This window comes from Oreochromis niloticus, linkage group LG8 (assembly GCF_001858045.2).
Source record: "Oreochromis niloticus isolate F11D_XX linkage group LG8, O_niloticus_UMD_NMBU, whole genome shotgun sequence".
Lineage (NCBI taxonomy): Eukaryota > Metazoa > Chordata > Actinopteri > Cichliformes > Cichlidae > Oreochromis > Oreochromis niloticus.
This window is the reverse complement of record NC_031973.2, coordinates 1,990,317-2,018,272: the sequence shown is the minus strand read 5'-3', so window position 1 is coordinate 2,018,272 and position 27,956 is coordinate 1,990,317. Positions and strand designations below refer to the sequence as shown.

The 27,956-nt window shown below is 44.0% G+C and overlaps 1 protein-coding gene across 2 annotated transcripts; it reads left to right on the top strand.

Moving 5' to 3' along the window:
- Window positions 1–1,141: 1,141 nt before the first annotated feature.
- LOC100697348 (collagen alpha-1(XII) chain) lies at window positions 1,142–27,645 on the top strand. Of its 2 annotated transcripts, XM_019362387.2 has the most exons (17): window positions 1,142–1,591; window positions 6,529–6,675; window positions 6,908–7,027; window positions 12,920–13,084; window positions 13,633–13,773; window positions 15,600–15,662; window positions 16,553–16,699; window positions 17,330–17,449; window positions 17,756–17,920; window positions 18,961–19,101; window positions 19,589–19,894; window positions 19,967–20,248; window positions 25,557–25,862; window positions 25,935–26,216; window positions 26,298–26,633; window positions 26,799–26,881; window positions 26,994–27,645. In XM_019362387.2, the coding sequence occupies exons 1-17, from the start codon at window positions 1,549–1,551 to the stop codon at window positions 27,045–27,047; spliced, it is 2,901 nt and encodes a 966-aa protein (XP_019217932.1). In that variant the 5' UTR covers window positions 1,142–1,548; the 3' UTR covers window positions 27,048–27,645. The 2 variants fall into 2 exon arrangements, with proteins under 2 accessions (XP_019217932.1, XP_019217933.1); XM_019362388.2 differs by lacking the exons at window positions 19,967–20,248; window positions 25,557–25,862 and having other exon boundaries at window positions 1,144–1,591.
- Window positions 27,646–27,956: the final 311 nt, after the last annotated feature.

Below are 27,956 nucleotides of genomic sequence, written 5' to 3'. Positions count from 1 at the left end.
TCTTCTGTGTTGTAGCCAGAGGTTGTTTGGTTTCCCCGATGTATAAATCCTGGCACTTAACAGCGTACACTATGTTACTCTGTTTGTGTCGGGGGACCCGATCCTTGGGGTGGACCAGTTTTTGGCGCAACGTGTTTTGGGGTTTAAAAGCCACAGAGACCCGGTGTTTAGGAAAAATGCGTCTCAACTGTTCCGATACTCCTGACACATATGGGATCACTACAGGTTTTCGCTCAGGCAGCGGTTGTCCTTCTCTCCTGGATCGGCTGGAGCTTTCTTTAGGTGCCTTCCCAGCTTTGACAAAAGTCCAGCTGGGATAACCACATTTACTCAGGGCCTTCTTGATGTGCTGTTCTTGACCCTTGTATGTGAAGTAGGTGGAATGAAGACACAGTTCAAACACACTTGGTCGGTGCTGGATGTGGTGTTCAGAGCTGCCTACCAGCAGGTTGAAGATCGAAGCCAGACACTTGGAGATGTTATAGGTGACCGAGTTGATCATGCAGACAATTGGTCTTAAAGGTGCACCCTGTTTATGTATCTTCGGTAAACCATACAGGCTTGGTGTAGACTCCCCTGGGTACAGCCTGTGGTATGAGGTCCGGTCGATAGCCTTGTCTTGTTCTAACTGCTTCAGACAGTCTATCACCCTCTTCCTGTAGCCACTTCCTGGGTCTCGTTTCAGGGGCTCATAAGTATTTTCGTCACTGAGCAGTGACAAAATCTTCTCATGATAGTCTTTCTGGTTTAGCAGAGCTGTGCACCTACCCTTGTCTGCTGGAAGGATGATAATGCTGTTTCATTACTAAGTGATGTGAGAGCCTTCCTCTCCTCCATGCTGATGTTGGATGCTGGGGGCTTTGCATTGCTGAGACAGGCCGAAACTTTCATCAGCAGTGTTGTTGTTTCGAACTGCTGTTTCTGTGGCTGTGATCAGTTCCACTAGTGGGATTTGTCTCAGCGTCACTGCAAAGTTCAACCATTTTGCAAGAATCTGTCTTTCTCCTCGGGTGATTTACCTGGATGATTGAGCATGCATTAAGATACATTAACAACAACCTTTGAAATACATTGTTTATTAAACAATTTCCCACATAGGTGAGTTTTCATACTCGGATCTGTGAAGCAGGCTGTGTGAGACTTGGAGGAACATGTACAAAAAGGAAATAGAAGTGTGGTTGTTTAGCTTTAATGAGGACGTGCTGTGTGTCATTAAACGTCAGGCTCAGGTGTGTGAAGCAGCTGTGCGGTTGAAGCATATATGTGTCGCTCCTGATGTGATTGTTAAACCGAGCTCGACACAGTCTGGGTCAGAACATCGGACCCCGAACACTTCACATCGTTACAGTTGAGTCAACATCTCAGAGTCTGGCATGATGAAATCTACTCACCCGAGGGCCAGCTGATCTTTAATCTGTGGCGTTTCAGTTGTGAGAAGCTGCTCATCAGTTGGCTGATAAGTAGATAACAGATGAAGAGGAAACAGCAGTTTATTAGCAGAGAGCTGAAGAGTCGGACAGACCGAGAGGAGACGGACGTGGACCTGACATGGATCACCTGCTGCTGGTTCTGCTGCTGCTGTGGGGCTCAGGTAGGACTCTGCAACAACAGCCTGTCCTGTTTGTACTGGTTTACATTAATATTATACACAGTAAGAGGCAGACATGAATCTAAACCTCTTCAGATCTGTCTGAGTCCATTTGTTGTATTTTTACAGACATTTTAAGGAGATGTATTAGAAATGAGCCAAGGTATCCTTGGGCAAGATAGTGGATCACAAGTTTCTCTCTTCATCTTTGTCAACATGTGAATCTTAGTTAGAAAACACTAGGATGGGGGAATGAAACACATCGTATAAATCTTTTGAGTGCTCGAGTATAGATGTACAGCTATGGCTGGAATTTTTCCAGAAAATTTTTACAATTACAAATGTCTTGGTATACATATGTTTTTGTCCTTTATCAACACAAAAAAGCAGAAAAAAGCCACATTTGACAGCTTTTCACAAAAAACTCAAAAACTGGTCTGGACAAAATTATTGGCAACCTCAACTTAATTTTTGGTTGCCCTTTGGAAAAAATAACTGCAGACAATCACTTCCTGTAACCCACAAACTGGTTACACCTCTCAACTGGAATTTTCAACAACTTTTCTTCTGCAAACTGCTCGAAGTCTCTCGGGTTTGAAGGGCGCCTTGTCCCAACAGCAATTTTGAGATCTCTTCATAAGTGTTTAATCAGATTTGGATCCGGACTCATTGCTGGCAGCACTTTGTCTCCAACCTCTTCTGGGTGCTTTTAGAGGCATGTTTGGGGTCATTGTCCTGCTGGAACACCCATGACCTCTGATACAGACCCAGCTTTCTGACACTGAGCCCTACATTGCAAACCAAAATGTTTTGGTACTCTTCAGCCTTCATGATGTCTTGCACACAGTCAAGGCATCCAGTGCCAAAGGCAGCAAAACATCTTAGAACCTGCACCATGTTTGAGTGTAAGTTCTGAGTTCTTTTCCTCATAGGCCTCATTGCCTTTTCAGTAACCAGTAGAATGATGAGCTGGGTCTCACATGTCCACAATACGTTCTCCAGGAAGGATTTTGTCTTCCTCAAGTACATTTTGGCAAACTCCAGTCTGGCTTTATTATGTTTCTGTGTCAGCGGGGTCCTCCTGGCTCTCCGGCCATAGCGTCTCATCTCGTTCAGGTGTCGATGGATAGTTCGAGCTCACACTGTTGCACCCTGAGTCTGCAGAACAGCTTGAATTTGTTAGGAAGTTGATTGAGGCTGTTTATCCACCATTCAGACTATCCTTCGCTGCAGTCTTTTATCAGTATTTCTCTTCTGTCCACGTCCAGGGAGATTAGCTACAGTGCCATGTGTTGTGAACGTCTTGGTTATGTTGCTCACAGTAGACAAAGGAACATGAAGACCTCTGGAGATGGACTCGTAGCCTTCAGATATTTTTCCACAGGTTTTGTCCTCAGACAGTTTTCTTCCTTCTGTTCTCCACGCTCACTGCGGCACACTCAGACACACGGACAGGCTGAGTGAACTTTTCTCCATTTTAACTGGCTTCAGGTGTGATTGCTATATTGCAACACCTGTTTCTTGCCACAGGTGAGTTTAAACGAGCATCATATGCTTGACATAAAACAATTTAACCACAATTTTTAAAAAGGTGCCAATAAATTTGTCCGGCTTATTTTTGGAGTTCTGTGTGAAACACTGCCAAATATGGCTTTTTTGGGAAAATCCCAGGGTTGCCGATAATTTCGGCCATTTCTGTAAGAACCAGTCTATTTACCATTTGAAGTTAAAAAAAAATATATAATAAACATCATGAAAGTTGCTCTGTGTGCACACTGCTGAGAAAATACATGTTTACGGTGGAGCAGAGCCTGTTTTTAGCCTGTGACTAAGTCAGGTTAATTCAGTTTTATTTAATAGGATTTGCTGCCTCAGCCTAAACATAGGTTAGTTTTCAGTTTTTTTAATACATCTCAGAGTCTGCATCTGGGTCTGCACGTTGTTTAACACATGACAGAACAATGCGACTACACCATGAACCCAGAAGATATCACTCTCCTCCTTGATGAGGAACTAATTTCCTAAACTTTCCTCACAAGCTCATGACTCCAGAGACATCAATGTTTTATTAGTTGGAATATGTGCTATGAAGGAAGAATTAATGTGCAGTTAATTATTATTGAGGATCGCTTCAATCCCCAGTGTCTCTAACCCCCATGGAAACCCAGCTCTCTGCTCCCCCAGTTTTCCAGTGACAGGCACACCTCAGCTGTTAGTTCCAGCTCCTCATCCTCACTGCTGCCTGCCACGGCTCCACACTCAAGCTGCTCTGGGCAGCTGTTCGACTCTACAGCTACCCATCGTCCGTGTGAGGCTTCAATGATGAGGGTGGGCTGGTATTTTGCCAGCCATCTATTCACCAACCTTGCAACCAGCTAGCTCAGCACTGCACCCACACCTCATCACCAGCTACCTGGGAGGAGGAAGCGGGCTCCCAGGGATGGTTTGGGGGCTGCAAGCCAGTAGTCTCCATCACCAGCTGTCATCCTTCTTGCTGGACCTGACCCGTTCTGTGAGTCATCTATCTACGTCAGTCCAGCCTCGACACTACTGCTGTCCAGCCTGTTGGAGGATGCTGCTGGCTTCACATTGGGTCGAGCCTCCTTCCTGGCCGGGCTGTGGACAGAGGTTATATGGGGGGTTCTGTGAATTTAGCCCTGCCTGCCAGAGTCGCTGGCATGCCCTGCGCAGCCCCAGTTGTCAGAAGAGTCTGTATCCTGTGAGCCCTGAGGATCCTGTGCAGTCTGTGCCAGCCTCTCTGCTCACATCTGCTGTCATCCAGGCCCAGCCAGAGACTTCTGGCCAGCCCGGACATTATTTCTTTGCCCTCTTACTGTCTTTGCTCTGGGCAGCTCTGAGACGTTGGTTTGTACCTGCACTTCAGTGAAGCTAGAGGACCCTGAATCTGCAAAGCTTCTAGAGCCAGCTAAACATGAGACAGCATGCCCCAGCTATCATGGGAGATGGGACAGAGAGGAGAGAGTCTGTGGGTCCTCAGCCGTTTTGTCCTGTGCCACCCAAGTCCAAAGGTCTCTGTCCCTAATGGTGGCTATCTCCCAAGCCTCTGTAAGGCTTCTGCCACTGTGGTTGGCAGCCAAGCCACCAGAGTTTCTTTGAGTGTGTTATGTTTGGTTTTCTTTTCCTTTTAAATTCAGCTGCGTTTTCCAGCTGCCTCTATCTAAACAGAAGTTCCTACTGCCTAACACATGACAGTTTAACAACACATCTAAAATGTTCCACTGATACAAATAAAATATCCTTCTTATGTTTGTGTGTGTTTGCACACTTGTAGCTCAGTTCCAGCTACGTAAAGAATTTGTTTGTTCCAGTCCGTGGACCTTCTGCTGCTTTTGTTGTCATTTTTATGAATTCTGAAATGGACTTTATTATTACAGTTACCTGTTTAAATTCTCCATAAATTAATATTTGACCCTTAGAATTAAATGAGTCCATTAAGAAAGGAAAGGTTTACAAGATGGTAGTGAGACCTGCTGTGATGTTTGGTTTGGAGATCAGTGACAGAAAGAGAGGAGGCAGAGCTGCAGAAGTTCAGATGTTCACCGTGAGTGAGCAGGACAGTCAGGATCAGAAATGAGTCCATCAGACAGCTCAGAGTGGAGATATTGGACAAAGGATGGAGAAAAAGAAGAAAAGCTCAGAGAAGATTCATGGATGTAGTGATGGAGGAGATGCAGAAGGTTGGTCTGACAGAGGAGGATGCTGGGACAGGAGGAGGTGGTCGCGTGTTATCTGCTGTGCAGACCCCGAAGCTAGCAGCTGAACGAAGTAGCATGTTTGGCAATTAGAGCTGTTATTCCTTTATTACATCTTTCTCTTCCATGATTTAAATAAATCTAATAAAGGGTTTCAATAACATCCCAAAACTGTGCTGCTGATTTATACTGAGTATAGTTTTCAGTTCTGTGAGGTTTAAATTCTTTGACTCGAGCTATCAGTGTCACCGGCCCAAGTGTTGGGCTGCTATCTGAAGTTGGAAATTATTTTATTGTTAACCACGGGGGTAGAAGTCTTATTTCATTAATAGTTAAGTTTATCTAAGCCGTAGAAATATCTGGAAATTTCCCTCCATTTTGATCAAATCATTAAAAAGCTGCTTTATCGACTTCACTGTAAGAGTTATCTCCGTTACTTTATTTATTTATGTCGTAATACGGCATGTTTCATTTCTGTGTGTGATTCCAAAATATTATAGTTGCTGTTGTTTTTTCCAAATCACAGAACATTTTTTTTCATTTAGTAACTTGTAATTTTATCTTTAATAACCACTTCAGTTACTGTTGTTTGATTCCTGTTAATGTATGGGAATTAGTTGGTGATCAGAGGAGTGTGAGGTTTCTCAGACAGGAGCTTGGTCTGTACCGACTGTTAGAGTGAATTGTTAAATGTTGTCATTTTTGTGCTTACAATTGTGGATCTTGTTTCAAGCTGCAATACAAAGACATTCTTTTTTTTCTATTGTCCTCCCCAGCCTCCTCACCTGTGTTTGTATATGGTAAACCATTAGAGGAAGCTAAGCCATATACAGGGGTGAGGGGAGATGACGCTCGCACATGCACACACACACACACACACACACACACACACACATGCTCGCACATGCACACACACACACACAGTGCTTTTGACTTTACGACACACCACATAGGGTTTACAATGGGGGTTGTGTCATTTCAATAAAAAGGCTGCAGCAGATGCTGGGGTCGGAGTCATCTGAGGTCGAGGACAGAGTGCTGTTCTGAGATTCCGACCGGGCTTCCATTGCGCGAGTTGAAACTGATCGTCTTGCTTTGTTCACCGGAATAAGTCTCTGAGTCAGCGAGGTCTATAAGTTTAGACCTAACACCGACCTCCCAGCCTGCTTCTCTCTTCAGAAATTTGTTTGGTCTTCTCTTGTATCCCATAATCCTTTGTTGTTTCAGGTGTTCACTGTGAAACAGCCAAAGTTGACCTTGTGATGTTGGTGGATGAGTCTGGGAGCATCAGCAGAAATGACTTTGATAAAATTCAAACGTTTCTTGTTGCCATCGTCAACAGCCTCAACATCGGCCCCGATGCAGTCCAGATCGGTAATGTTTTTACTGCGAGTCATACCATTACTATTATATTTAATACTGTTTATTTCAAAAGTACTTTAACTTTGTAAAAGAATACCACACAAACACACATGAACTCCCCTTAGTTATTGTGCTTTTAATAATCTGTCATTTGTACAAAGTGCTAATAACTATCATGTATGAATTAGAATGACGAGCTCTGTGTGTCCTTGTTGTTTTTCACATTGCTGCTTGTTTTCTGCAGGTCTGACTTTGTTCAGTACCAAAGCAAGGACAGCGTGGCACCTGAACACCCACCAGACCAAACACACCCTGCTGAGGGCCATAGAAGAACTAGAACGAACTGGTGGAAGCACCAAGACAGGTGAGTAAGCAGGATATTACCCAGCCTACAGGAGGTTGTCACCATAAGGTAGCAGAGGTGATCATTGAACCAGGTTAAAAAATTTCATCCCGAACAATCAGGATCTGATACAAAAATTATTTCTGAAAAAGTATCTGCTGCACAATAAACAGAGAAATCATTCACAAGTGGATAGAAGTACCAAACAGGCACGCATAGGCTTTATTTTTTTAAAAAGCCCATTTTTAAACTGATAGTTTAAAAAGAAACAACACAGAAAGCATAAATTATTACAAAAAACATAGACTAGATCAAATAAAACAGACTAGACATTCAAAAGATCTTGGCATGGAATCATACACGTTTATGTATGTAGAAGTTGATTTTAGAAATCTGAACATATTTTTTACAATAATTCACTAACAGGTGCAACATGTAGTAGTGACAATAATATTAATCCATCTGTGGACATGTGCTTTGAGTGAAACTGCTATAGTCTGTTTATCCTACAACACTTGGATGGACAAACTAATTTATCCGTTCTCAGAGAAGATTAGTAAAAACTGGGAACATCACTACAGTGAACCTCTAGTGTTGGCCAACTAACCTCGCTAACTCGATGGTGTAGAGTAGTTACTGTTGTTTTCCAATAATGAGCAGCACAGCAGGACATCGATCATCGTGGCTGTGTGTGTGAAGGTGAAGCTGTGTTAGCATATGCCCAAACTCTGAGTGAAAACAAATTGGTGACAGAGCTGAGACGAGAGGAGTCTTCATGCCTCAAACATACATTAAATTCATTGATGGGAATAAATCAGACCGGGTGCATGTCTTTTTTTTTAAATGTTTATTTATAAGATTTTAAGTTCAAAGTTACATAAAATCACACCAGACAAAGGACATAAGATACAAAAACAATAACATTCAAGCACAGAAAAAAAAACAAAACAAAACAAAACAAAAAAAACAACAAAAACACGAAACAGGAAAACAGGAAAGAAAAGAAAAAATACACCGGTTAGCCAGTACAAATCAAAAGATCAAAAGAAATACCAGTGTCCAAAGAAGATGATCTTCTGTGTGAGGTTAGACAGGGCAACAGAGAGTTCACCAAGTCCAGAAGATGTGGGGAACAAGTCCAGGAAGGAATCAGGGTCCGGCAGAAGTTCAGTATCACACAAACACAAAGTGCAGTCAAACGGGTTAAAGTTTATGTTGAATCCCCGTTAATATGATTGAGAAAAGGGCCCCAGATTTCGACAAACTTAAAATGAGTGTCAGCCAGACGATAACAAACCTTTTCAATATACAAACATGCAATCATCTCACATAGCCAAACCCTGAACAATGGAGGAGAAGGTGATTTCCAGGCTTTTGGCTACAATCATGCCAAACATTAAGGCTTTCTGAAGAGGACGTCTGAGTGCCAATGAGGTTAGGGAGCAGCCTAGCACTGCAAGTACACCATCCGGCTTTAATTTTAAATCATAAATCCGGTTATATATTAAATATCTCTGCCCAGAAACACCAGAGTGTAGGGCAAGACCAGAAATGGTAACCAAGGGTTCCTTCCATTGCTTTGCATCTGTCACACTGCAAACGATGAAGGACCTTGAACTGTATAAGTTGTAGTCTGGCATTAACAGAGCATTCTTTAATCTTCTTCAACCCATTGGCCCACAAAGCATCCGATATGTCTACTTCCAAGTCCTTAACCCAAGCATCCTTGATGTGGTTTGTAGGTGCTGTAAAAAGTGTAGTAAATTGGCTGATCAGGTGTTTGGAAGTGGGATTTTTAATCAAATAATCATAAAAGTCACTATGAGCAGGGGGCTTATCCAGATGGGCAAAAGAGTGTTTAACAAAATTCCTAATTTGTAAGTATCTAAATAAATGAGCAGAGGGGAGCATAAATTTTGATTGCAGCTGAGCAAATGAAGCAAAACAATTGTCGATGTAGAGGTCCTTAATAGTGTGAAGACCTAATTCTGACCAAAGCTTAAACACAGGGTCCATCAAGCCAGGTGAAAAAGAAAGGTTTTCAGTTATGGGAGCAAAAATGGATAGGTCTGGAAGGCACAAAGCACCCCTAACTTGCTTTAAGATCCTAAGAGAATGACCTAGGACAAACTCATTACTTAGAAGTTTGGTAGGTACGTTTGGCTTAGAAAACAGAATAGCATCAAGTGACGTACCAAAAATTGATTTAGCGTTGTGCGCCTCTATAAAAGGCCAAGAAGGACCGCATCCCTTCTGAACAGCAGAAACAGCAGAAACACTGTTACAGAAAACCCACATTCTGGCATGGCAAGCCCAGTAGTAGTGCCTGAAAACTGGGAGGCCTAATCCGCCCTCAGAGGGGAGTGTCTGCAAGTGTGCCTTTGAGATTCTATGGGGTTTATTTGCCCAGATGAAAGACAAAATGATAGAGTCGATAGTTTTAAAAAAGGATGAGGTGAGAAAGATGGGTATGTTTTGGAGGAGATTAATAAATTTAGGAAGTACAACCATTTTAATAATATTGACACGTCCAATTAAAGAAAGTGGGAGAAGAGTCCATTTATCTACCTTAGCTTTAATACTATCAATGAGGATCTGAAAGTTCAATTTAAATAGCAGCTTACGGTTTCTGGGAATGTTAATACCTAGGTATTTAAAGTGACTGCTGGTGGTTTTAAAAGGTAAGCTAGAGATTAAGCTAGAGTCAAAATGGACTTGTCCCAATTAATTGTGAAACCAGAGAGTTGTCCAAATTTGTTAATGAGATGAAGCAGGGGAGGCAAAGACAGCCTGGCATCAGACAGTGTTAGAGCCACATCATCTGCATATAGAGTTATGGTGGATTTGACAGGACCACAGGATATACCTACAATATCAGAGCTGCTTCTAACTGCAATGGCCAGAGGTTCCATAGCTAGAGCAAAGAGCAGTGGAGATAAACAGCAGCCCTGCCTAGTCCCCCGGTGAAGTAGAAACGGATGTGATCTATCAAAATTTGTCAGTACCGATGATCTTGGCCGTGCATAAAGGATACGTACCAAAGTTGTAAAATTACTACCAAAGCCAAATTTCTCAAGTGTAGCAAACAGGTATTTCCACTCAATTTGATCAAAAGCTTGTTGTGCATCTAATGAAATAACAGCTGAATTTGGAGAGTTTGTTCCATACAGTACATTCAATAGACGACGGGTGTTAGAGAAAGCAAATCTGTCTGGGATAAACCCAGTTTGATCTTGTTGAATTAAAGTGCCCAAAAATTTATTAAGACGTGAAGACAAGACTTTTGCAATGATTTTTTGATCGCAGTTTAATAAACTAAGTGGGCGATATGAAGACACATTGGTGGGGTCTCTGTCCTTCTTAGGGAGAAGACAAATGTGGGCATCATATATGCTATCAGGAAAAGAGCCCCGTGCAATGGAGCAGTTCACCATTCTGAGTAAAAGTGGAGCGATTATATCAACATGGGATTTTTAAAATTCTATGTTGAACCCATTCGGTCCGCAGGCTTTTGTTAAGTGTCCGAAATTGAGGACGAGAGTAAAACAACGATGGTCCAGAAGAGCTTGGTCAGACAATTGATTTTAATGAATACACGCAGCGTGGGGAGGTGTAAACTGCAAAACATCAGTTGTAAATCTCCGCCCAAAAATACACTTCAGATTGCTTTTATAACATCAGGGTATTATAACGCCCCCTCTTGCGTTTACAAGCACATAATTTGCATCTTAAGAACAGTATTTGCCTCTTTTACAGACAACGATCAATCTTAAGAGATAAATGCAGACGCAGAAGTTCCCCTTTCTGGCATCCTCTTCCAAATATGGTGATGATCTCAGGCCTTTGAGGTCCCCATGGACTTGTCCTCCTTCTGTCACCTGTTGTCAAGTAAACTCTAGTGCAACATGTTGCTGAATACATTCAGGCCTTTGCTCCGCTACTATTTCACTGTAACAATATACTCAGCATATAAGCTTTTAAGATTATAGATTTAACTCAACGATTTAAAGTGGTTATAACTGCACCTGTAATAAAAATGTTAATATGTGATTATGATAACCCCTGTAATACAAATTATAACATAATGCCAACAGCTTCAATAAATGCTTTGATGAATGATAATTAATGCAACGATAAAGATGATGGTTATGAACAGTAGCAGTAAAATAATTTCTTTAATTCTACACTTTACCGCTAGGGAAAGAAAGGATAGCAGCTTTGACTTCTGTGATACTAAAGTCAGCTTCGAGCGCGGGTGGCAGACTCTGTGAGGGTTGGAATGTTCAGAGAGTTAAGAAAGCTAAAAAGCTCAGAGTCAGTGGCGTTCGATTTAGAAGAGTATAGTTGGCTGAAAAATTCCACGAATCTGTCATTAATCAGCTTAGGATCAGTAATGAATTCACCGGTAGAAGAGGCAATTTTATGTATGGTCCGATGGGCTTGCACATCTTTTAATTGTCTGGCAAGTAATTTATGGGGTTTATCTCCCAACTCAAAGTGTCTTTGTTTCAGTTTAATAATATTGCTTCCGACTTGGGTTCCCAAAATATGATTGTATTCAAGTTTTAGTTTTAGAATAGCATTAGATATGTCCTCAGTATCAGACTGGCGAAGTGCCTCCTCTAATGGTGATAATTCAGACTCAATTTGGGACAGACGAATTAATCTAGTCTTTTTCGAAAATGTTTGAAAGGAGATGATCTTGCCACGCAATACTGCCTTAAATGATTCCCAAAGAGTGGAGTCAGAGACCTCACCGTTGTCGTTGTGTTTTAAGAAATCTGAAATGTCAGTAGAAACATAAGTGGAAAAAGTTTTGTCTGACAGAAGGGTAGAATTGAATTTCCAATTGAAAATTCGAGGCTGTAAATGAAAATCTATTTTCATGGTAAGTGGGGCATGGTCAGAAATCAAGATTTGATGATAAGCAGAGCTAATAATACTGGGTAATAGTCTAGAATCTGTAACAAAGTAATCTATTCTGGTAAAGCTACGATGTACAGGTGAAAAAAAGGAATATTGCCTGTCATCTGGATGCTGAAGCCTCCAAACGTCTACCATGTCGTGTGATTTTACCAGGTTGTTCAGAACTGCCATGGATCTAGTAGTGGGGGCTATTTTTGTAGATGATCTATCCAAAACAGGATCAAAATAGCAGTTAAAATCGCCACCAATTATTATATTAGACATGTTATAACCAGAAATTAGGCCAAATATTTTGGAAAAGAAGTCAGGACAGTCAAAATTAGGGGCATAATTATTTAGCAAAACCAGTGGAAAAGAGTTAATGGACCCAGACACCAAAACAAATCTCCCACCCGGATCCGTAACGACGGATCCAAATATAAATGGAGTGGTTTTCCGAATAAGTATAGCAACACCTCTGGCCCTAGATGTGAAAGTGGACTGGTAGACCTGCGACACCCAATTTGCTCTTAAACGTCTCTGTTCATTGGAGTGAAAATGAGTTTCCTGAAGAAAAATTACAAAATTACTACAGTAGTGCTGTTGACTAGTTAAGTAAAGAAGCAGGGTGTCGCGTTAATTGTTGGAAAATAGGAGGAAAAGTGCGGAGCTGAGAAGAGTGCGTCCTACTCCATCAGTGTACACGAGCGCCCCCCAGACCGGGTGTATGTCTGAACCGAGCTGCCTGTGCATTATAGTGCTGTCTAAAGGGTAACCCCTCAACCCCCCCAGCCCTGAGCAGTGACAGTTGTCATCGGGCTGTTGGAGCAACATGTAACATTAGCTTTATTTTAAGATTTCTTGTTTAAATATGTCATTTGATTCATGGTTGACTTTTTACTGTGTGTGTGTGTGTGTGTGTGTGTGTGTGTAAAACCCATAATTGGGTTTTAGTCCATGACATTTGAAACTCTTGACCTGCTGACGTCACTTTCTGCCATCATACAGGAAAAGCTCTGGAGCACATCCTCCATAACCAGTTTAAACCCAGTGTGGGAATGCGCCCAGACTCCAGAAGGATTGCCGTTCTGATCACAGACGGGGAATCACAGGATAAAGTACTCCTGCCTTCAAAGAACCTGAAACACAATGACATCGAGGTCTATGCTATTGGTGACTGAATTGTTCATTTGTTGATGTATTCAGTCCAAACAGTGAGACAAATAAAAACCTGAATACACATTTTTTAAATAATATTTTGAACTGTGTACACCACCACAGTCTTCTTCAGACCACACCACACTACAGAATACTGCAAAAGCAATCCAAGAGTTTCCCAGGAACCCATAGATAGCAGGGCTTACTTTTGTCTTTGGGCCATTTTCCATTTGCACTGAGAATCTCTGCAATTGAATTTTTCTGAGATTAAGCAGAGATTACAGTCCTGTACTCTCCACAATTAATCCAGCTGCTTCTATCAGCAGTAAACAATAAACACTAGTGACTCAGTTTCTAAGGGCTGCCAGAGCCCAATAAATGACCTCCAACAGGCTACTCATATGCACATTTCTGGCTGTCAGAAAAAACTATGTCCTTGAGACTAAAAATAAGGAGCTATTGGCTTGGTCTGTCAGTCAGGTTTTTGTCTAAAATGTAACAAAACAGAGTTGATAGACTTTCCCAAACATTTTCGGGTGTTTTAATAAGTTCTTATATTTCAGGTGTGCAGGGTGCCAGAGAGAGTGAGCTAAAGGTCATCGCCTCTGATAATGACCACGTGTACTTTATCAAGGATTTCAAGTCCCTTAATGGTATCATCAGAAATATCACCATCGACCTCTCAAAAGGTTCAAATAACTTAGGTAAGCAAAAGTCCATGATTACATCCACCCAACAACCCGTCTAATTCCTGTCACTTTTCTGAGTCCTGGTCAAAGAGCCAGCGGTCTTAGCAGAGATGCCCAGACTTCTCTCTTCTTGCCCACCTCCACCAGGTCATCCAAAGAAACATCGAGGCATTCCCAGGCCAGCTAAGAGATATAATTTCTCCAGAATTTCTTTGGTCTTCTCTCGGTAGGTAGGATATGCCCAGAACACCCACCCAGGAGGTGCACATGAAGCGTTCAAGGTGCTCATTGTCATTCCTGCCACTTCACACCAACTGAATGAGGGAGTGTGTCAACTATCAAAAGCAGAGAAGCGATCCTAGGGTTGCCAAAGTGGAACCCCTCAGACCCTGGCTGCAGCTAAAAGTTCTATTCATAAAATTTATGAGCATGATCAGTGATGAAGCACAGCCCTGGCAGAGTCCAACTTTCACAGGTAAAGTCTGACTTATTACCACCATTAAGGACCAAGGTCTCACTGCCGTTGTTCCAGCTTTTCCAGTGACCAAATGACTCCAATCCAATAGCCAACTTCAGCAGTGGAAATGGGTTTTCTCCATAGGGTGCCTGAGCCAATGGATGTGGTTTGCGCATCTGATTAGGATGCCTTCGGAGATACTCCTGGGTAAGGTGTTCCAGGCATGTTCTACAGCAGGGGTAGGGAACTCCAGGCCTCGAGGGCCGGTGTCCTGCAGGTTTTAGATGTGTCCTTGATCCAACACAGCTGATTTAAATGGCTAAATTAGCTCCTCAACATGTCTTTAAGTTCTCCAGAGGCCTGGTAATGAACTAATTTGATTCAGGTGTGGTGACCAGGGTGAGATCTAAAACCTGCAGGACACCGGCTCTCGAGGACTAACGTTGTAACGGTCTACAGGGAGTCCAGAGGCAGACCCAGGACACAGCAGAGAGATTACGTTTCTAAACTAATCTGGAAAAGTATCGGTGCTCACCCGGATGAACTGGCCAGGGAGAGGGAAGTCTGGGTGTCTCCGTTTAGGCTGCTGCCCCCATGACCAAGCCTTGATAAAGCAGTATGAAATACATCGTTGGAAATGTCCCATAGGAATGATCCAGAAGCACTTCCCACTGGATCAAACGACACAGTGGTATGTCTTCTCCCTCCCCACAGCACATGTAGAAAGGTTGGGCAAAGTTCCATGCAGCCTTGAAGATCACTGAGAAGATGAGGAGCTGGTCCAGTGATCCACAACAAGGATGAAAACTGCATTGTTCCTCATGAATCTGAGCGCTGAATAAGAGATGGACTCTCCTCTCTTGCACGCTGGTGCAAACTCTTCCATAGAGACTGAGGAGTGTGATCTATTTTACAGTTAACTTGACTCAAGGTGTTAATTCATCCCAGTCATTTTAAAGCAGGATCAATCAATATGTTGATCAATTATTAAATCATTTACTAAGAAGGAGTTAGAAGAGAGACACTAAATGTTTTTTAATCTACATTTAGCAGTTTTACACTCTGGTGCAGTTGACGATCTTATATTGTTCTTTCTTTGTGAATTTTTTGGCCTAAATTGTTTTTTGGTGGTCTGGGATAGTTTTTTGGTGGTCCTGCCAGCTCTTTTAGTATTTGTTTATAATACAATATGTTTAGTAATATTCTAAGAGCAAAAATATCAATAAAAAACATAAAAAAGACATAAAATGAAAGCAAGCATCAAACTATTCCTCTTATCGTACACGGCAGTCCTCAACTCTGTTTTTACTCTTTATACACACACACACACACACCTGTTACTGTTCAAACTGTGATATATCCCACCTTTTTCTTGTCCTTCTAGCGGTTACCACAGTGGATCATCTGACTTCGTCTGAGCCTATCCGTTGCATTCCCGACCAATCTGGTATGGAAATCTGTTGATATCAAACATTTCATGCTGGGAGCACTTCCTGACAGAATCCTCCTCATTAAATTCTATAAATTCCTGACCCCGATGCAGTTTGTGTCGTTGATGGGAGACTTGGCAGCCTCATAAACTAAACAACATGGAACATGATCCAAAATTACAATGCAGTCACAAAACAAGTCTAGATTTTAGTGATAATTACTCTAATAATACAGCGCTGTAACTCTTTCAGAGGGCTTTGCTCCTGTAAATCCTTCTAGTACCATCTAGTTATCTTCATATCATAGTGAAGCAGTTTTATCAGGTTGAACAGAAAAGCAGAGGGACACACCACAAAAATGACTGACTCCTCAGCAAGCACAGTAATCTTAAACAGCTTGAACCAGCTTAGACCTTTAACCTTTCAGATCTGTTGAGACAGAATCCACCACAGTGCTGCATTAAATAGAAAAAAACATTTCAAAGACATAATGAAGTATCCAAACACTTTGAACACACTACATTTGGGATCCTACTGTGGTGTATTAATGGTCAGTTTGGTTATTTGTCGATCCCGTTCTCACTCCGAACGCAAAATATACCAACGCTCACGTCCAAGAGCGTCCCTCAGGAATGTCAAAGGTAACTTTCCGCTTTCCTATGATACGCGCCAGGCTGTGGATGGAATCCAATAGATCGAAGCTCACGGGGGTAAGAGACGTTCCAGCCGTGTATTAGAGCCCTAACCCTAACCTTAACCACCACCTTAATCGTGTTAAATGTTAGGTGGCCGAAAGCCTAACATACCAAAGATTTGCCACCTAGCGTAAAATGTTACACTTTGGGAGTGAGAATGTGCTGATCTGTCTGGAGTTTTCTTCTGTCTCACAGTTCTGTTTTTTATGAAGATGCTCAGTGTGAAACAGCCAAAGCTGACCTAGTGATACTGGTGGATGAGTCTGGGAGCATCACTCTTCAGGACTTCAGAATCATTCGGTCGTTTCTCAAGCACTTTGTCAACAACCTTGACATCGGTCTGGATCGAGTCCAGATCGGTAATATTTTTATTTATGCTCTTACTACTACCTGACTGTTAGTAATGATACTGTTTCCTTAAAAAAGGACTTAAAGCTTGGGGAAATATTCAAATACATGTATACCAATTTATTCTTGCTATGAGCTCATAACAGTAGTGTCAGGGTTCCTGGGTCGGTGACCCAGTGTTTTCAGTTTTGTTACGTTTAGGTTGTGTTTACATTATGTTGCCACATCTGTTTTCACTTCCTGTTTTTCCTGTGTCAGCTCGTCTCTTGTGTTATTAGCCAGATTATGTTCAGCTGTGTACTCACCGGTCTCTCATTATCATCCTCATCAGTCTGTGTATTTAAGTCCTCTGTTTCCACTCGTTCACTGTCGTGTCATTGATGTTATGTTGTCGTTTCCGCCTGTGTTCAGTTCAGCCAGCCATTCAGTCTTTCAGCCAGTCAGTCCTTTCGTTCCTGCCCTGTTCATCCACGCTTCATAATAAACCATCTTCAGTTCTTCACTATCCACGAGTCCTGCATTTGGGTCACTTCCTCACCTCCACACGACACAACCCCTGACAAGTAGTGTGTTTTTAGTGATCTTTTAAACATAATTAGTTTGTATTATGAACTGAATGCTCTGCTGGGTGTTTTCTGCAGGTCTGACTTTGTTCAGTACCACACCAAGGACTATGTGGCACCTGAACACCCACCAGACCAAAGAATCCCTGCTGAGGGCCATAGAAGACCTAGAAAAAGGGCGTGGAAGCACTTACACAGGTGAGCAAGCAGCTTATTATCCAGTCTAGAGGAGGTTCTCACCATCTGGGAAATGGGATCTAAGACATGGGAGCCAAATGTATTTTATTTCTGTATACAGTTGAATGAAAATGACGATGAAAGTATTTTTGTATACTGATTGTTTTTAAATGGAATCCAACACAATTACATCAGGATAATCTGAAGGGATACATCACTCACATACTACCAAAGCTCTCTGATGGTTTCCTGTTGAAATACATCTTGGGGTTTATATTGATCGTGCTTTACCACTCTCCACTTCTTGTTTCCTCTTTCTTGTCACAGGAAAAGCTCTGACACACATCCTCCGTAACCAGTTCAAACCCAATGTGGGAATGCGTCCAGACTCCAAAAAAATTGCTGTTATGATCACAGATGGGGCGTCTTATGATGACATAGAACTTCCCTCAAAGAATTTGAAAGACAGCGGCATTGAAGTCTTTGTTATTGGTGAATAATTTAATTTTTTTGATTAAGTCTTAACCATTAAAAAATGTTCTAAAGATATTTAATGAGAAAAAAATGATTTAAACCTCTTTAACTATATCTGAAAGTCTAAACTTCAATAACATCTTGATGGCTGATTTAAAATTCACTGTTGAGCACATTTTCTACCACTTCTCAGGGTTTGGGTCATGGGGACGGTAGTCTGAGTAGAGAATTCCAGACTTGACTTATCTCGGCCCCCTCTACCAGCTTATTTCCCAATCCCAAAATCAGGTCCAAACAGGGTAATGAACCCTGCCTGAAACCTTGAGCAAAGCCTATTTTAATCCTAAAAACCTTTAAAACCTTACCCAAAACTGTTCCAAACAGGGTAAGATTTAATTTGCTTCAGCTGTTGGAATTACAAGTTTACAGTGCCGGACCCCAGTGTGATACAACAGTCTGCCTCACACCAAAGATAACCCTGACACGGGCTGTGCAGCTTATATACTGTGACAACAACTGTGACTACGGTCAGTCCTCCCGCGTTCAGTCCCTTCCTTCTGACTTCGCCTCGTATCTGCTTCTCATGTAATCAGAAAGACAGACACACAACACACCCCCTGCATAGCCTTGATTATCTAATATTATCCATTATTCTTCTGCTGATTCTAAGGCCCAGCTCAGGGCGTCTCGTTTGGACTTCTTGACCCAGAGACTATTCTAACCAGTATCATGTGTATGTAAGCATGCTGCAAAAACCCTCCTTCACTCTACGGGTTCCTGCAATATTTCAAATCCAGACAATAGCGCTGAATGAAGCTCTCAACCCTCAAAACACGGAGCGCCAACTTGTTTATGAGCACATTTGCATTGTGTATACATTAAAATAAAACAATAATTCTATAAACAATCAATAATTTTTCCACCCTAACAATCCAAGTATACGAACCCCTGCCCAGAGTGGAAGTGAGTCCAACCTGTCTGCAGGACACTGGTTCCAAATATGATAATGCCATATAGCTCACATGTTAAGCAACAGTGCTGACACTTTTGTCTTTCAGGTGTTGCAAAAGTCAATGTGACTCAGCTGAAGTTGATCAACTCTGATCAGAATAAAATTTACATAGTCAAAAACTTTGACACTCTCCAGGACATTGTCGTCGAACTCATTATCAACTTCTTTAAAAGTGTTAAAAGTTTAGGTAAGTAAAAAAAAACTATTCCTCCATTACAACGGTGCATATTAGAATGATACTGGTCTACTGATGTTAGAATTAGTCTAAAAACATCAAAAACTCACACAGGGCGAAGTAATAGGACATGTATTTTGATCCATGCATTTGAAGGAAACATTGGCATCAGTGTGATCCAGTCACAAAGCTCTAGGCTGAGTTTCCAGTAGCTATTTTTTTCTATTACTGGTCACTGGCAGGTGTGACTGACTGCTAACTAACTCACAGCAGAACCAGGAACAGGAAACCATCAGGTTCTTAATCTTTGAGAAAAGAAGAAGGAAATGTGCATAAGGTAACCGCCTGACTTTCAGGGTGTAGAGCCTCCTTTTTTTCTCAGTTAAACTGTACCATGGTGTCGTTTTGCATGCTTCCCAAGACCATGCCACAGAAGAAACATTTACTTTGTGTTTCAGTGTTTTACTGGATCTCTGTTTGATTTCTCTGATCTCTGCAGACTCTGTCAGGCTGCTGAATGGTTCCAGTCTGTGTTCAGGCAGACTGCAGGTGAAGTCTAACCAGAGATGGTCCTCAGTGTGTGAAGATGACTTTGACCTGCAGGATGCAGAGGTGATCTGCAGGGAGCTTGGCTGTGGGCCTCCTTTGCACCTCCAGGGGGCGCTCTATGGAGAAGTGGAGGCTCCAGTGTGGAGCAGAGAGTTCCAGTGTGGAGGCCATGAGTCTGCTCTCCTGGACTGTAGAAGCTCAGGCTCAGTGAGAAGCAGCTGCTCACCTGGCAAAGCTGCTGGACTCACCTGCTCAGGTAGAAGAGGAGCTGCAGCTTTGGTTCAAACTCACTTTATTCTGTGACTGATGACTCTCTGCTTTCTGTCAGAGCCTGTCAGGTTGGTGGGAGGAGCCAGTCACTGTGCAGGTACGCTGGAGGTGAGACGAGGAGAGTGGAGACCAGTGGCGATGGAAATCTGGAACCTGAAGGATGCAGCTGCTGTCTGTGGACAGATGAACTGTGGTTCTGCTGTTTCTGTAGGAAATACACAGAGTTCTTCACAGAGGTCGGTGTGGTGGGTGGAGTCACTCTGTGTTCAGGCTGGATATGCTCTGAAAGAGTGCGCATCAGCAGATCACTCTTCCTCCACCCTTGATATCACCTGTTCAGGTAAGTCTGTCAGAGACATCATCTAGGATGGTGAAGTTTCTCGTTACCTGTCTCCTCTGTGACCGTGGTAGAAGTTCACTGGACGTGTTCATGGTCTCCTCGTTTGGTAGGAATGTTGAGACATTGTAATCTGACGGTCCTGAGTCCAGCATCATTGAGCTGATTGTGTTCAGAAGGCCTTTTTGGTTTGTTTATAAAGTTTAATGAGATGAGAGATGAGATAGCCTGTATTTGTCAGTTGCAGGTCTTTTGCCCACAACCGAGGTGACAGACCTTGCCGACCGTACATACAATACAAACATCACATTGGGGAGACAGGTCAGGCCAGGTAGCGAGGAAAAAAACATTGAAATATGTAACACAAAAGGATAATACAGGAATGCACAGATATCAACACACCATAACACAATAAACACAGACAAGCAACATGGGAAAATGTTCCAGTGATCTGGGACGACTGCAATCTTCGACTGCGCCTCCAACTGACCTGATGATCAGAGGGGAGGTAAGCGTTGGAGGTGGCGTTGGGTAGGGAGGGTGATGCATCAGTGAGTGCTTATCAGTATCAGTATATGTATGTGTGTGTGTGTCCAGAGTTCAGCTGAGACAGTGTCCTTCGCCCTGCCAGGCTAAGTAAACAGTCTTCCAGCCAACCCAGGTGGCCTTGCATGGAATGGGAAGGAACAGACTCAACACAGTCGTTATCAGGGTGTTGTTGTTCAGCTCCAGCCTTGAGCCCACAGCTGGCGCCGAAGGGGTAGCCGCATTATGATGGTGATTTTTCTTTTTGCAAACAACTCATGAGAATTTCAAGCTGTTTTTAACACTCCGACACTGGTCTCTCAATCTCCCGTTGGATAGCTGCCAGTTTCTCCATGATGTTATTAGCCGTCGATTCCGTGATCTTGTCACTCTTTTGCTCACAGAGCAGATTCTGAGACCTCACGACTGCAGCCAACTGATCCGTGATGTATTCCAGCTTCCGCCCATAGGTGTTGTTCTGAGCGGATTCTTCCCTGATGTATCCCAATATCTGCTCAGAGATGTTATTCTGAGTATTCACTGCAGCCACTAGCGCCTCCAAGCTCTTAACCATGCTGCCTTCCGTGAGCCCTTTCTGAGAAGTCGCGCCTCGTCCCATCGATTCAATCCCAGCAGGCAGCCTTGTGGGGGTTTGAACAGCCGGTTCCGCTTTCTTAATTCTCCAATAAGTCAGGGCCAGGCCAGCTCCGATCAGCAAGAACCCTGTTATCATGGTTCCGAATAGGCAGATATCTTCAGCGTCCTCGATCGACAGTCCCGCCAGGCACACGATCCTCCATTTCTGCCACCCGTCCATCGTGTATCCGGCAGGGAAAGTCCCTCCAGGGCACTCAGGCTCTCCCGAGCCCAGACTTCTCGTTGAGAAAAGGGTGTCAATAGCATTCAGAGACCAGTTGATCAAATCCATAATTCTCTTTTAGGTTTTAGAAACAGACTGTGAGAGAGTGTTCCTGTCGTGGTCTGGCAGGCAGACCGTGGGGATGTGAGGAATGAGGACCCAAAATGCAGGACTTGATGATGAAGGCAGTGCATTTATTTACAGTGGTGAAAATCCAAACAACAATAAATCCCCCGTGCGATCCCGACTCCTGTTCCGTGTCTTCTCCCTTATCCCGTGCTCCGTGCTCTGTCTCCGTTCCCTGTGTACTGTCCGTGTGCTGCCTCCTGGTCGCCACAATTCCTCCTGGGGAAACACGCATACAAAAGGCAGCCGTGAGTACAAAACCTAACGGCAGACTTGCACTAACCTTGCACATTAACTAAGACTGACGGGAAGTCACTCAACAATCCAGCATCGAGGAGCTCTCAGCCACACTGTTTTGATGTGTGTGGTGAGGTGTGTGTGGATTCCTGAGTGTGACCGGTCAGCTGGCAGGGCCACACCCACCAGGCCTAAAAGTGCCTGCCACGACCGCACCCTCACACACACACGCACACACCCATAAACACCTGACAGTACACAAACACGGAACACAGGACAGCAGACACAACCATAATAACAATAATAACAATAAAAACAACAACAACAACAACAACAACAACAATAATAATAATAATAACTACAATAGTAGTCCACACTGCTCACGGACCCCGAATCCCTGGAGCTGGGTCCGTGACAGTTCCAGGGAAAGTAATACAAAAAAAACACGAGACTAGACAAGGACATAAGAACTAAGCAGGGAAGATAAGGGAGAGGAGAGAAAGTGCGTCCGCCTCCTCCGAGAGCCAAAGCAAGAATTAATTCATCTGAAGTTGAAGCTGTATAATGAAACATGAAAGTTTTGGGTGTTTTCCTGTTTTTATTTCCCTTTTTGTGCTGATGCAAACATGAAATAGATTTCAAAGAAGTATCAGTTCCATTATTCATCTCGTAAAAGAAACAATTAAACAACTGTGATGCAAACTGGAAACAGAACATTCACTTTTATAGTAAAAGCTGCACATTTTGGTCATGGTATAAAATATAAAAACGGAGTTTGTCATTCAGACTGTCTCGCGTGTAGGCTTTTAGTTGCAAAAATGAAACTTTGCTAAAAAATTTTGATAGTTGTCCAAAACACATTTACACCAAATCCAGCTTTAATGTATTTTGTGTAAACAATAAAATGAAATAATGCTTCAAAATCTCATAAATGGCCGACAATAACAACATAAAAAAAACACATCATTGCATGGAACTGGCACATACTGGTTTAGGGACCAGTAACCTCAGGGCATCTTTTAGATTTACTGTGAAATAGTTTTCAAGCAACAGCTTTAGATTAATTTAAAAGTTTTGAAGCAATATTGCCAAAAGTATTCACTTGTCTGCCTTCACATGCATACGAACTTGAGTGAAATCCCCTACGTAATCCATTGAGTTTAATATGATATTGCCCCACCCTTTGCAGCTAGAATAGCCTTAACTCTCCTGGGAATGCTTTCCACAGGTTTAGGAGTGTTTGTGGACATTTTGGATAATTTTCCCAGAAGCACATTTGTGAGGTCAGACACTGATGTTGGATGAGAAGGCCTGGCTCACAGTCTCTAATTCATCCCAAAGATGTTCAGTCCGGTGCAGGCCAGTCAAGTTCTTCCACACCTGATCCATGTCTTTATGGACCTTGCTTTGTGCACTAGTGTGCGGTCATGTTGGAACAGGAAGTGACCATCCGCAAACTGTTCCCATAAAGTTGGGAGCATGAAATTGTCTAAAATGTCTTTGTATGCTGAAGCATGAACAGTGTCTTTAACTGGAACTAAGAGGCTGATTCAAACTCCTGAAAAACAACCCCACATCATTATCCCCCCTCCACCAAACTTTACGCTTGGCGCATTGCAGTCAGACCAGTACCATTGTCCTGGCAACCGCCAAACCCAGACCCGTTCATCAGATTGCGGTCAGGCTTCCTGGGTCGTTGACCCAGCGTTTTCAGTTCGTGTTCACTGTTTGTTTTCCTCATGTTCCATTTCCGGTTTCATTATGTTCAGCTGTGTACTCACCGGTCTCTCATTATCATCCTCATCAGTCCCTGTATTTAAACCCTCAGTTTCTCTCTGTTCAGTGTTGTGTCATTGTTGATGTTAGGTTGTCGCTGTATGTTCAGTTCATTCAGTCAGTCAGCCATTTCCTGCTCCTGTTCTGTTCGTTCATTCCATCTGCAATAAACACCAGCTTTCACTGCAAATCCTGCATTTGGGTCACTTCCTCTTCTCCACATCCACACTGCAACCCCTGACAGAATGACACGACCCGTGCCACGAAGACACGAGTGTGACCCAGCGGACTCTGACCTTTTCGAGCGACAGGAGGCAGCGCTCTCTCGCTGGACGGAGTAGCTCAGGGAAAAACAGCGGCTCTTCACAGAGAGGGAGCACGTCTTCGCGGGGACTCGCCTGGCTCTGGGCGGGCCTCAGAGAGGCCGCATTCTTCCACCTGCTGCCTCACCTGCATCCAAGCATTCGCTGCAGAGAGTGGGCGCCTCTCGCCGCGCTTCGGCTCCTCGCTCGCCCGCCAGCCGCCTCACTCACCGGCCCTTCCGCCTCGCTGTGGCGCAGCAGCTCTGCCTCCCATCTCAGCTCAACGGGGGCTCCCTCACTCAGCGACTCAGCTGTTTCCGCGAAGGAGAAGTGAGGCTCACGCCGCTGTCGCTCTTCCTGCTTGGAGCAGCAGTGTCCGGTGGTGAGCGAAACAGACTTTTTTCTTCCCCATCACCACAACCCAGAGACTGTAAACCTGCCAGAGACTGTTCACCATCCACCAAGAAAAGACTGTTTACTGTGATTACATTCTAGAGTTTCCAATTAATACTCACCATCCTTCTTCCATAAAGACTGTTCCACCATCCCAGGCCATCATTAAAAACATTCACACCGCTAAACCTGATAATTTCTCCCACTCAATCATTATTTCCTCACCCACAGTTCAGTCATTTCCTGTTAGCAAGATGCCTCAGATTCAGCCATTCCCTTCTGATGGGTCTGTCTGGCACAGACCCACCGCTGGAATGAGAATTCTACTACAACAGGAAAAAGCATTGGACACCAAGCAGAGCTCTTTGTTTGATCTCGTGCACGAGGGAGAGAACTGTGACGAGCGCCGTTCCTTCCGCTCGAACCCCAGTCGCTCTCGTCTGCTCCCTCGTAGCACTGCTCTTTATTGAGGTTACATGAATATGCATAAGTTCATTAACATATGATGTAACAAAGAGTACCTTGTCTGTGTGTCGTGTAGGTGTGTGTGTGTGTGTGGGGTCAAGATGTGACCATGTGAACGACTCCCCTAAATCTGCTGGCCTGGAAGTCCAGCAGTTCATCTAAACAAAAGGCACTTATACTAAAACAGACATAGATGTGTTTACCATACCATACAACAGTAAGAGAAGGTACGACCTCTCTCATCACCCCAGGATGTGTGTGTATATGCCAGAGTGCACCTGGGAGGCAAGCAGAGTCTTTGTAGACTGCTAAGGATCACACATCCTATCAATATGCAATCGATTATACACCTCTAAGAATATATGGTTATATATATAAATGACAATCCACAATATAAACCTAACACCTTCACCTGTTCATCCTGCTCAGGTGAAGGCAGTTAAGCCTCAGCTTGTCCCTTTACCAGCTCCTCGAGCAGTTAGGGCTCAGCACGTCCCCGCACCGGTACCAGTTCCTCCGGACGATGCGGCTGACGCCCAGCCAGCACCCACTCCTGTGCCAGCTCCCAGGGCGAGGACAGCAAAGACTCTTTTATTGGATCTCTGTTTGATTTCTCTGATCTCTGCAGACTCTGTCAGGCTGCTGAATGGTTCCAGTCTGTGTTCAGGCAGACTGCAGGTGAAGTCTAACCAGAGATGGTCCTCAGTGTGTGAAGATGACTTTGACCTGCAGGATGCAGAGGTGGGCTGCAGGGAGCTTGGCTGTGGGCCTCCTTCGCTCCTCCAGGGGGCGCTCTATGGAGAAGTGGAGGCTCCGGTGTGGAGCAGAGAGTTCCAGTGTGGAGGCCATGAGTCTGCTCTCCTGGACTGTAGAAGCTCAGGCTCAGCTAGAAGCAGCTGCTCACCTGGCAAAGCTGCTGGACTCACCTGCTCAGGTAGAAGAGGAGCTGCAGCTTTGGTTCAAACTCACTTTATTCTTTGACTGATGACTCTCTGCTTTCTGTCAGAGCCTGTCAGGTTGGTGGGAGGAGCCAGTCGCTGTGCAGGTACGCTGGAGGTGAAACAGGGACTGTGGAGATCTGTGGAGGCCTCAGGCTGGACCCTGATGGATGCAGCTGTAGCCTGCAGAGAGCTGGACTGTGGCTCTGCTGTTTTAACAGGAAGCAGAAATGCATCCTGGGATGGACCAACGTGGAAGATCAAACCTGCCTGTGTTAAATCTGGATCTACACTGAGGGAGTGTGCCACATCATCCCAGTCACCCACCGTCCTGGAGCTCATCTGCTCAGGTAAGGGAGTCGCTGTGAGCCAACGGAGTTTAACATTAAAGGAGTCGAGTAAAGTTCAGCCAATCGTCTCTCTGTTTACAGACCTGCTGGTTCAGCCAATCATCTCAGCGTCCTTCTCGTCCAATGACGGGGACTCCCAGGTCCAGCAGCAGGAGTCTTCTTGGGTGTTAAAAGGCTCCAGCTTCACCATCAGCTGCTCCATCCAGCCTCAGTACCCAGGAGGCTCTTTCCAGCTCACCTTCACCTCCTCCAACACCACCAGCAACTACACCCAGCCAGCTGTCAATCACTCTGCCCACTTCCTGTTCCCTGCTGCAGAGCCCGCCCACCAAGGAACCTACAGCTGTGTTTATCGCGTCTTCGTGTTTTCTCGTAACTTCTCCTCTGAGAGCCGTCAGCTGTCTCTCACTGTCTCAGGTGAGCTGAAGCAGAGTGGAGCTCAGGTATGAAACAGCAGCAGGTCCCACCTGACGTAGGCTCAGATGGAGTCAGAGATGTAGGCGGGGCCTGCCTGATGTTTGTGTTTGATGCCAGCTGTTGTTCTCCTAACATCTAATGTGACGGCTGAATGTGTCTCATCAGATCCAACAGTGTTTGTCATCAGACTGCTGCTCCTGCTGCTGAGCCTGCTGCTCTTCATCTCTGCCGTCTGTTTCAGCCATAAGGTAGCGTGCACACGTCTGCTGATCAGAGGACGCTGTGGAACGAAGCGCTCGGCCCGTTGGAAGAGAGCGGCGACTCGCTGACTCACACCTGTGTGCTGCTGTGTCTCTGCAGGTCACCGGGAGGCAGGAGCCCCGCCCACCAGAGGACCAGGAGCTGGATGGTTAAAGCTGGCAGTGTCCAGAAAAGCAGGCAGCTCAGCAGCGCCTCCACATGGTGGAGGAAGTGTTTGCATCCTTCACCACAGTGTGAACATGAAGTACAACCACAGTATTCTGTATATTACATCATCAGGTCATGTGTTACTCCTGTATTAAAGTGTGAGCATTAATACTCGTTTATATTTACTACTTCCAGCTTCTTCCAGTCCTGTTTGTATCCCTAAAATAATGACTGCAGCTAATCATCACTGATCGATCAACATATGACTGTTTCATAAATAATTGATTGATCAGATTGTCAAAATTCTCCAAACAGTGAAAAATATTTTGTGTATTTTGGCTCTGCTCTGTGACCTTTGACCCTCCCGTGTGCAGCTGCAGACTGTCTCACCTGTCCTCTGCTTCCAGCTGGGGACAGGTGAGACATTTTAAGTGAAGTTGGTCGCCTTCTTGCTCCGACCTGTTTTTTCCTGTTTCCTTCTTTGCTCCTCAGTTTAGTTTCTTGGTTTCAGGTTAGTTTCCTCCTCTGGTGGATTTCCAGGATCTCCTGTTCTTCAGCGTCTTCTGTTCAGATTGTTTTGATCAATAAAGCTTCTTTTGTATGCTGAGAGTCTGCGTGCTGCATTTCTTCCTGACACACTGATGTGGCCGTCAGTGAGATGAGCTCATGTGCTGGGTTTGTACCAATTCTGTGTTTTTACACACTGGAAACATGAAATGCGTCCCTGCTCTGATCCTGGCGCCACCTTTCCTGCATCCCAGCGTTCCCTGTGAGTAATCTACGGCTCCTCTAATAAAGGCCACATCAAGTCAAGTTGGTTTTATTGTGACTTCAACCATATACAGTTAGTACACAGTGAAACGAAACAACGTTCCTCCAGGGCCAAGGTGCTACATGCAACATAAATTCACAACA

Coding starts and splice junctions, on each gene's coding strand:
- LOC100697348 (XM_019362387.2), top strand. CDS start 1,549: ATGGATCACCTGCTGCTGGTTCTGCTGCTGCTGTGGGGCTCAG. Junction 19,895..19,966: donor TGCTGGACTCACCTGCTCAG/GTAGAAGAGGAG, acceptor GCTTTCTGTCAG/AGCCTGTCAGGTTGGTGGGA. Junction 20,249..25,556: donor CCTTGATATCACCTGTTCAG/GTAAGTCTGTCA, acceptor TGATCTCTGCAG/ACTCTGTCAGGCTGCTGAAT.